Source organism: Crocodylus porosus, unplaced genomic scaffold, assembly GCF_001723895.1.
Source record: "Crocodylus porosus isolate Cpor-Errol unplaced genomic scaffold, CroPor_comp1, whole genome shotgun sequence".
Taxonomy (NCBI): Eukaryota; Metazoa; Chordata; order Crocodylia; family Crocodylidae; genus Crocodylus; species Crocodylus porosus.
This window is the reverse complement of record NW_017728906.1, coordinates 59042258-59053191: the sequence shown is the minus strand read 5'-3', so window position 1 is coordinate 59053191 and position 10934 is coordinate 59042258. Positions and strand designations below refer to the sequence as shown.

The 10934-nt window shown below is 39.2% G+C and overlaps 1 protein-coding gene across 1 annotated transcript in view; it reads left to right on the top strand.

Moving 5' to 3' along the window:
• Positions 1-8362, top strand: part of PTCHD1 (patched domain containing 1) — a 26525-nt gene extending 18163 nt beyond the window's left edge. The window contains exon 3 of the mRNA XM_019529175.1: positions 4037-8362. Within this exon, the coding sequence (XP_019384720.1) occupies positions 4037-5691 (1655 nt within the window). The 3' untranslated portion in view covers positions 5692-8362. The remainder of the gene's footprint in view (positions 1-4036) is intronic.
• Positions 8363-10934: the final 2572 nt, after the last annotated feature.

Genomic DNA, 10934 nt, shown 5'->3' with positions numbered 1-10934 from the left:
AACACCTTGCTGGGGTCGTTTGACCCCAGTACTCTTTCCTGCCATGGCAGGGGGTCGGACTCAACGATCTGCTCAGGTCCCTTCTGACCTGACTATGAAATGTGCTTAGGAAAACAAAGGTAAAACAGAGGGCAATATGGTCCATATGGTCAGCCTACTTCTGAGTGATTTCAGGCATTACACTTCTTGGTGTCTCAGTTTCCCCATATATGAAATAAGAATAGTGATACCCTTTGTAAAGCGTTTTTAGACTACTAATGACAAACTACATATGAAGTAGACTTATTTTTTTATTTTAGAAGGGATCACTCTTCATCATTACAAAGGCTAGGGTGCTGCAGAAAGTGTAGACCATGACCACCCTCTCAAATTTCCATCCCCCATTTAGTTTTGATTTCTCTGTGTTAGTCAGAATTGCTCTAAAGCCACAAGAAATATAATGAGAGCAAGCTATCTGTCTCACAAAGGACTTGTTCTGAGGGATGACAGGGGTATTTTCCCAGGCTTTCACAACTACCTCTTTCCCATTCCCTCAAGAACTGTGTTTACCCTTTTAGCATACATTTCCCCAGTCCCCACAGTACCCTTTAGGTTTTATTTCGCCTTATGTTTTCTGATTGCCTTGCTCAGCCAGCGCACCATAACCAGTGCCACCATGTCTCATTTCCTCTCCTTATCCAAGTTATATACAATTTGCAAGAGTATGCACTGTTTTATAAATTACTTATATGAAAGATTTGTTGAAGAGCTGTGAATAATGAACAAACTGATACAAATGGAGAAAGGAGCTCCTCCTAGTATAAACTTTGGGTCCCTCAACAAGGGATCATCAGAAACTTAGACAACCAATCACAGGTCCTGAATAGCAAATCATAATAGCAAATGTTGATAGCAAGCAGTTTGCCAGTAACCCATTGGCTACATGTTATGACACGTTATTTACTGAGTATCTGCAAATAATAAACAAATCTATATAAAGTCATTACACAGTTGTGTATAACTCAGTAATAGGAAAAAAAAGATTAAAATAATGGTATTATTTATTTGTGAGGAATAACTTGGCCTCTCCTTGGTAGTTCATAAGCCAGACATAGCACTGGGAAAGAGGGAAAAAAGGATCAAATGTGGAAGGCAGATGGCCCTGAAAACTGAAAACCTGAAACAATGAGTAGGAAAAAAACAAATACCTTTATATACGAAGCAACAAAAATCAAATGATCTGCCTTTCTTTGGGTGTCAGTGAGTCATCAGTAGAACTTCAAGCACTAATTCTCTATTCTCCCTTATACCTCTGAAATATTTTTAAAAATAGGCACTCAGGCACCTAATACCCTTCACAACTGCAATACATAATATACAGAACAAATAAAAAACAGACAAAATTGAAAAAGAAAAAAACAATAATGCACGGATTGTGTAACTAACAATGGAAGAGAGACATAAAATGGGATTACACACAGGGCTACTGCTCTTTCAGTTAACTTCCTTGGTTATGTCCATTTCAACCTCACTTAATAGATAGCTCTCTTAATCACTTCGCTTTTTAGGTTAGGTTAGCTTATGTAAAAACAAAGTAAGAAAACTTCTCCCCAAGCTTTCTATTTTTTTTTCTCTTTGCAGTTAGTGGCAATCAGAAGTCAATGTCATCAAACACTGCTTTTATCCAAAATAGTAAACTAATAAAAGAAAACAAACTTTATATTGGTTTTAACTAGATCTAAATTTTGTTTTGCTGAAATGGCTAAGGACTGCCAAATTAATGCAGCTATTTGATTTTTTTTTTTAATGTAAGACCCTATTATTGCCAAAACACTTTTTTAAAACCTGGTATAACTAAAGGTCCAGATGAAAGTAATTTGTAACATTCAGTGACCTCATTTTATAGCATTTTTCTCAGTAGAAGCTAATGTGCATGATGCTGTGTGAAATTCTCAGACAAGACTGTCTGTAGGACTTACGGGAACCATAAAGGGATTAAACCTCTCACTCCCTGCTTCAGCAAGTGATCAGTTACTTTTAAAAATAAAGGTCAATCTGTCTTTACAAAGAACACACTGAAAGCAAGTTTAATAGCTTTCCCTACTGAGCCCAGAACATGACTATTTAAAACATAGTTAACAATGTCAGTCACTCATTGTGCTTTTTGCTTATTTTATGTCTGGGGAGTTTCAGCACCCCCAACTAGTTTTAAGAAGGGGCACTATACTAGTTATCAAACTGACAATTTTAACCTGCCCTCTAGAAACAGCTGTAAAACAATGTTTGGAAAAATTATAATAAATGCTAACTTTCCCATTGGAAACCAAATTGTAACATTACAGGGAAATAGATATTCACATTTTATCTCATGTCTTCAATAATGATGGAAATATTATATTGTTTATGCACTGGGGCATGGTAATGAAATACAGGATGATGATGAAGAGATACGGTAGTACTTGTTACATCACCTCATTTTAGTTCCATATTGTAAGTGTCTCTTGTTTGAGGATGCTCATGGTTTTCCATTCTTACTAGGGTGAAGAGCCATCTCATCTGCTCAACACTTAGATATTTTATTATAGACTGAAGCAAATCAGCTGTGACTACTCTAACTCTGTAAAGACACTGACAATAAGGAGTGAGGACGACAAATGTAAAGCCCACATGATCTATTATGGAACCTTCATAATATGTTCTGATTTTCGTAATCTAAATGCTTCTTTTCAAACTCTCTTGTTTTAAAACATAAGGTTTCTAGCTGTTCTGGCAGCAGAGAGCCTGCTAAATCAGAACACAGTAAAGCAAATGCAGTAACGTCTGCTTGAGTTTGCACACAGCCTAATACAATAACTCGGAAGTACCGACTGCCTTGAGTTCCCGGACCTTGGTTGATTAGAATTTGGAGTTGATAATCCAATGATTATGCTTAATCATCATCATTTGCTACTTCATCAGTGATCTAAAATGTTCGTGGCTGGGAGGATGGCATGGTCAGAATAAAGTACACTAGACTGGGATTTGGGAGTTTCTGAAGAGAATGAAATGCAGAGTAGGTTGACAGAGGTAGAGCAGTGGGAGAGAAATAGAAACAAAGATTTAAAAAGAAGAGAAATGAAGAGCAGACCTAAAAGGAGAAAATCAGTGAATGATGATTGTGACAGTAACTGTAAAAATAATTCAACTGTTAGTTACTTCATAAAGATGTGTTTTTCTCTTGCTCTCTGTGGAAACCTCAGCTAGTTGTGGTTCATTCATTGCAATCTGATGGCTAATCGGTGAGCGAGTGTGTATTCTGTTTAGTTCTATTGTATATGGTCCACATTACTTCAGTCATCACCACAATTGTATAACCATAAGTCACAGAAATGAGACAAAGAGTTAAACGGCCATGTAATATAAACTACTCAGAGACACAGGAAAACCCATGCAGTTTGCCCAGGCCTCTATTTGTTCTGTGACTGAACAGAGAATTTCAGTTTCCAGGTCTTTCAGTTCAGCATCTTTCATGAGCACTGCATCTGTTTTAAGAGATGAATAAACAGAATACAGTATTTTAGGTGTTGCTAAGTTAAATGGAGCTGCATTTACTTTTACAAACTGCTGCAAGAATAGATACTTTGCATACAGAAAAATAATGCAAGGGAGGCCATCAGTTGCCAGCACAGGCTCTTCTAGCTCCTGATCACTAGACAGATCCCAGCATCTTTAACAACAATAAAAAACATTTGGCGTGTCTTCCAGCATATGCACTCTGGGATACTGAAATCAGTGGTTTAAAAAAACCCACAAATATTCTATTTATTTACCAGCAAACCAGGGCTGCTGATAAAGACACTTAGATTTCCAAACTATCTTTTTCATAATGAATATAGTTCTGTTACTTACAAAACCTTAATATCATTCTTTTTTTCAGGACCTTTGCCACATTAATGAATCTACTTTTATTTCCTGTGAGCCTGTTAGCATGTCCATGTTGAAATTTTATTCCATGTTGGCTTGTCCTCCTTGACTGAGAGATAAATACCTTAAACACTTGCTTTGTTCTCTATTCTAGGTCATGGGTTATATGGGACTTTTGAAATGTTATCCTCCTGGAGGAAAACCAGAGAAGACCAACATGTTAAAGAGAGAACTGCAGCTGTGTTTGCAGACTCCATGCTCTCCTTTTCTCTCACCACTGCCATGTACCTGGTCACTTTTGGAATAGGTGCCAGTCCCTTCACTAACATTGAAGCAGCCAGGATTTTCTGCTGCAATTCCTGTATTGCAATTTTCTTCAACTACCTCTATGTACTCTCCTTTTATGGTTCCAGCCTGGTGTTTACTGGCTACATAGAAAACAACTACCAGCATAGTATCTTCTGCAGAAAGGTACCAAAGCCAGAGGTATTGCAAGAGAAGCCTGCGTGGTATAGGTTTCTTCTGACTGCCAAATTCAGTGAGGACACAACAGATTCAGAGGAAACAAACACTTATGAAAGTCATCTATTGGTATGTTTCCTAAAACGCTATTACTGTGACTGGATAACAAACACTTATGTCAAGCCTTTTGTAGTTCTCTTTTACCTTGTTTATATTTCCTTTGCCTTAATGGGCTACCTGCAGGTCAATGAAGGGTCAGACCTTAGTAACATTGTAGCAACTGCAACTCGAACCATTGAGTATACTACTGCCCAGCAAAAGTATTTCAGTAACTACAGCCCAGTCATTGGGTTTTATATCTATGAGTCAATAGAATACTGGAACACAAGTGTTCAAGAGGACGTGCTGGAGTATACCAAGGGGTTTGTGAGAATATCCTGGTTTGAGAGCTACTTAAATTATCTTAGGAAACTCAACATATCTACTGGATTGCCCAAAAAGAATTTTACTGATATGTTGAGGAACTCTTTCCTGAAAGCCCCCCAGTTTGCCCATTTTTCAGAGGATATCATCTTTTCCAAGAAATATAATAATGAAGTGGATGTAGTGGCTTCCAGAATGTTCTTGGTGGCCAAGACGATGGAAACCAAGAGAGAAGAACTTTATGATCTCCTGGAAACCTTGAGGAAGCTCTCTCTCACCTCCAAGGTGAAATTCATCGTTTTCAATCCATCATTTGTGTACATGGATCGTTATGCCTCCTCAGTGGGAGCCCCCTTACAAAACTCCTGCATCAGTGCTTTATTTCTGCTCTTCTTCTCCGCATTCCTGGTGGCAGACTCTCTGATCAATGTCTGGCTCACTCTAGCTGTTGCCTCAGTCGAATTTGGAGTTATAGGTTTTATGACCTTGTGGAAAGTGGAACTGGATTGTATTTCTGTGTTGTGCTTAATTTATGGAATTAATTATACAATTGACAACTGTGCTCCACTGTTATCAACTTTTGTCCTGGGCAAAGATTTCACAAGAACTAAATGGGTAAAAAATGCCCTTGAAGTTCACGGGGTAGCTATTTTACAGAGCTACCTCTGTTATATTGTTGGTCTGATTCCTCTTGCAGCTGTGCCTTCAAATCTGACCCGTACACTGTTCAGGTGCTTGTTTTTAATAGCATTAGTTACCTTCTTTCACTGCTTTGCCATTTTACCTGTGATACTGACTTTTGTGCCACCATCCAAGAAAAAAAGGAAAGAGAAGAAGAATCCTGAAAATCGTGAGGAAATAGAGTGTGTTGAAATGGTGGATATGGATAGTACCCGAGTGGTTGACCAAATTACAACAGTCTAACTTGTTTATTGCTTTTTCACACTAGGTCTTATTGTCAGAAAAATAATTCATATTGATTAAATATTAGGTTTTTATTAGTTTTTATTGCCCCTAAACTGAAACCAAGAATATCCAAAATGGTGGGAGAAAGAAAAAAAAGGAAATTGTCCCTGGATTGGTCTCTGCAACAGCAGCATTGTAAACGAGAAAATTTCTTTGCAAACCATGCAAAGAGCGTGAATTTTAGTCACTTGAGATAAGATTCAATAAGGAAGATAGGTTGCTAAACACAGTATGTTGCCTTGTCTATACTGGAGATACTGCTATTATTGTTGCTGAGTTCAATCAAATTGAAAGGTCAACTGTCAAGGCTGAAGTAGCGTTAAGTGTTCATCCAGATGTAAAGGCTTTATAAACTTTCTGCACAGCAATAACTCAAGTTAGTGAGTCAGCTCCTGTAGGTCTTAACCATCACATTTCTGTTCTTTTATTCCTCCCCCCACCTCCCTCCCCCCGCCGTATACATTTATGCAGGTTTGTATTACACATAGCAAAGGGGACAAGGAAAGAAGACTGTACATAACCAAATACTTTCAAAAACAAATTTGCATTACAAATCACTTTTTCCTCTAAAAATATTTATTTTAAAAAGTAATTAATTTCCTAGAACAATTTTAAACCAATTCATGGTTTTGTAGCTATTCCTTTTTCTAGAAAAAACAAAATAATAAAAAAACTCAGTGACTCCAATACTCTAAAAAATTCAAAATTCTATTTTATTAATGTCTTGCTACTAATTTAACAAGGAATCTGCTTTACCAATTGTAGTTTTTGTTAGCATTGAACTAATATATGCCAGTAGATCAAATAGCAGATAAAAGATGGTGTAACTGAATATTTCAGCACCAAAATCCATTAAACAAACCTCAATTACCTGATGTCATCATGGAAAAGTGAATGTTAGGGCTTCTTTAGTAAGAACCTATTTCAGGCCATTCACTAGAAATTAAGTAATAGTTTTATGTAATCCATGATTTAATCCCTCAAGATGTGTAGAATACCTGTAAAGCAATACACCTTGCTTTTATGGGCTCTTGCAAGAGACCTTAGAGTATGTCCATATGAGAAGCTTCAGGTTTCTCTATCTTCTAAAACAGCCTGTATCAAAAGGGGACTATTGAAAACATCACATTTAAAATATGTATGCACACATATGCATGCACGCACACACATACTTTGAATCTTTTTGGAGTATTATGTTCTAAATCAAGTTAGCATATGTGATGTGGAGTAATGCAGATAAAGAAGTAGCTCTCCTCTGGGCCCTTAAGAAACACAGGGCACAGTGTGAGGTATTATATCAAATGAGAACCCCTACTGGGAACATTAACCAACTGAGTAGGTTTTACTGAAAGCATTCGAACTAAAACTGGTAAATGAAAAATCAGTTACATGGAGGTAAATTCTGTGTCAGGTGTTCTAGTGAAAATACAGAGATTGCATCTTGATGCCCTTTAAAATTTACCCCAAGGGACAAACTATTACAGAGCTTTTTTACCTGGCACAATAGTCATCTAAATTGTGGTCTGTGGAATTCTAATTGATGTTATAGGTGCCATGTAGCTTGGATTGTTTTGAGTCTTTTAGCATCAGGAGACTGCATGTGTTGCTCTATGATGACTGTTGGTGTTGTAATAAATCAGTAGTTTGCTTGCTGATCTTTAGCACTCATTCAGAGTGATGCCTGCAAGAACTATGTGAAATCCTCAAATTCTACTTTGTGGATTTTAATTTTCAAACAAAAGGTATTTTTCCTTAGCACCATGTATCATACATTTTCCCTTTTCCATATATCATACATTTTTCCCCATTTTCCCCTTCATACTAGCAAAAAAGATGTTTGGAGCACAGCTGACAACATTTTATACCCTTGAGCACCCTTTTTTGTACTCAGAAGCCAAATGAAGTCCATTTCTAATAGGCCATTTGCTTGAGCAAAGTGGATTTGTATATAGTAGCAACTAAAATATGGCATTATCATTCTTGCCAGATAGACAGGCAGTCTCAGGGACAGCCTCAGGCTTCAAGACAAATGAATCTAAGGATGAATGAAAAGGTACTTTGGAGAATACCCTCTTCAAGGACATAGATTTTATTTGCCTTTCTGTTGATTTTCTTTGGGCTCAGATTTTGGGCTATATTTTCTACCCATATTGGGCACAAGGGACTTTCATGAACATACACCAGTGATTCTCAGCCAGGCTGCCAGGGCACCCTGGGGTGCTGCCAGATCTTTTGAAGGGTGCTGTGATGCGTGAGGAGATAAGTGAGGTGACAGGCAGATAAACTAAGCAGATAAGTGTTGTACCTGCCTGGGCAATCACCCATCCCCATTGCCAGACCCCTCTGCAAGGACTCAAGCACTGTAATCTATAAATTAGTTTTTAAAATTGTGTGCCTCAATTCACAAAAGATATGGAGGGATGCTTCAAGTCCAGTGAGGGGTACCTCCAGTCCAATGAGGTTGAGAACCACTGACATAGGCAAACAGCTTTGTTTTGGTGAAATGTCTAGACTTTCCATGCAATTATATCCCTCCAAGTTCCACTTTTTCTCAAGAATGTTAAACACAGGCCGCACCTCCATGAGTTGTTACTGAACAGTCATTTTGTACTTGCATACCCAAGTACTAAATGATTGCACAGTAACTGCGCAGTAATGTCTCCACATGGCTTCCTGGTAACGCTGACTGTGCAGTAGCATGCACAAGCTACTGTGCAGTAAGCATCTCATGTAGACACAGCCACAATGTTGTTTTTTGCAAGCTGAACTTAGAGAGGCATTTGAAAGGTCTGTTGTTTCATATCTAGTTTTGAGCTGGACTCAGGTAACTCCTTTAATTAGTTCCCAAATACCTCTTTATATTAGATTTTATGTGGCAGCCATTATGTAGTCCAAAAAACCAATGTTCTACCTTTTCAACAGGCAAACAGAATAGCTCCTAAACTTCATCAAATTCCATAGTTAATAAATCAATTGATAGTTGAACACTACATTATAAACCTCTTTACATTTAATTTAAATACACAGCTCAGAGTGTCTCTAAGTACTGGCCAGGGACAAGATGGGTATCAAAGCTTGTAACTTTATAAATCTCTTATTAAATCAAAACAGAGTGAGGCCTTCTAACAATCTCCAATATAGAAGGCAAAATGAAAGGAAACCTCCCGTATTGTCTTAACATTTGTTGGAGAGAAAGTCTTGAGGCAAAGTGGTATCTTTCCCTCAATCCCATGGAAGCCTTTCTTTCTATACAAGGTCTGTGTAACTGGGTTTTGGGAGTATGCAGGTTGTTGGCTTAGCCATGGTGTGGCAAAGACTGGAAGCAGTAGGGCAGGGCTACTTTCTGCAGCATTCTTCCCTCAGAAAAATACACAAGAATTTTCCCACACACCATAATCCTCAACCTCCCATTCTCAATCTTCAGGAATAGGTTTTTATTATGTACATTCAGGGAAGTAACATGATTACTTAGCTAGATATATTGCCTTCAAAATGCCTAAGGAACACCTTGGGCTTCCAAGCATGTTTCAAGATCCACCAGGTCCCCATATTGTGTTTTAGTTAGGAGGGCCATACCTACCCTAGAACACCTTCTCCTACCCTAGACCACCTTCCCCCAACATGAGGTGCACAGCTTCAAGGTCTTAGATTATTATGCATAACTTCAGCCTCCCTTTCTCTTGGATCTTCCCTCTGTAGAATCTTCCTTCTGCATGCAGTAGGCCAAAGTTAGGCATATCCACAACAAATACCAATTAAAATGTGCAAATAATACAGGTTCTTCTGTTAGGCCAAAGCAGTGGCAATGTGTAGGGGGTGCATGGGGGTGAGAGCACTGGGGCACTCCCTGACTGGCCATGTTTGCAGCTTACGCAACAGGCGGGGGGCAGGCGGGAGCACAAGTGTTCTGCCCCTGCAAGCGCTGGCAAGAGAGTAGAGCGCCATGGCACTCCCAGAACTGGCCACAGCCACTTCTGGAAGTGGCCGCAGCGATCGGCCACAGTGATTGGCCATCACATGACTGGCTGTGGAGGGACCCCCCCCCCACCCCCGTCAGTAAGATCAGCTGAGAGGGGACCCTCCTCAGCCACTGACTGGTCCCAGGGGGTGGTGGGGCATATGCCCCCCCTAACTAAAGCAGCACCAGTTGCCCATGGGCCAAAGTTAACCATACACAAGATATTATCCCTATTAACAGCCTACTTTAGGGAAAAATCACACAATGAGCACTTACCACACTGTGGTTTCTTCTGCAATACAGAAGATTGCTTTATTTGTATGTATAAGTTCAGTCAGTAACACAGGATTAGACACTGTCAGGAACTGACTAAAAGTTAACTGAGAGAATTTTATCTGAGGATAAGAATATATTACACAGGCTTTTTATTTTAAACAAGGCCAAATATGATTACTGTTCCATTAGACCAGTGGCTCCCAACTTCGGGTCGTGACCCAAATCAGGGTCACAGTGCGGTCCTCCCCTTGCTCCACCCCTCCCACCTGCAGGACTCTCCCAGCGCACGGTCCATGTGGCTTTCACTGCCGCTGCCTCCCCTGATCCCAGCCTGGCCCAGGGTCTGCTGACACCGCCAGGCATAAGTGACTTGGCAGCAGGGGCAGGGGTCGTGACCCAGATTTAGGGTCGCAGCAAAAAAAGGTTGGGAGCCACTGCATTAAACCATAAATCACTTACAAACAATAATATTTTCATACAATATTGTTCAGAGCATTTTTTACTAATGGATAAGCATATAAAATAAAAGAAAGACCCTAAATGTATACAACCATCAAGTTCATCTGAGTCTTTTATTTTTCAGCATCATTCCCATAGGTAGAGTACTGTTTCACTTCACAAGTATTCCATTCTGGGGGAAAAAATAAAAGGGAGAAAACTGGACTATCTAGAATAATTTCACAGTAAGCATAGGCTAGCCACGCCAGAATTTTCTGTCCAAAACTTTAACTGAGAATGTTCTAGTTAGATTAAAATTAGAGCTGTGAAAACCTGTCTGGCAAGGAGAAGGGGCTCCATTTCCAAATGCAAACAAGCTCAGCATGGTCAAGCTTTTTAAGCCTAAAAGGAAAGCAGCACTAACATGGTGCGGTGTTATTTCGAAATGTCCCAGCATTCACTTCACCCTTCCTAAGCCAGAGCTGAATTCAAAATCGATGTAGCAGTGGCAAGTTGCAAACAGCAGAGA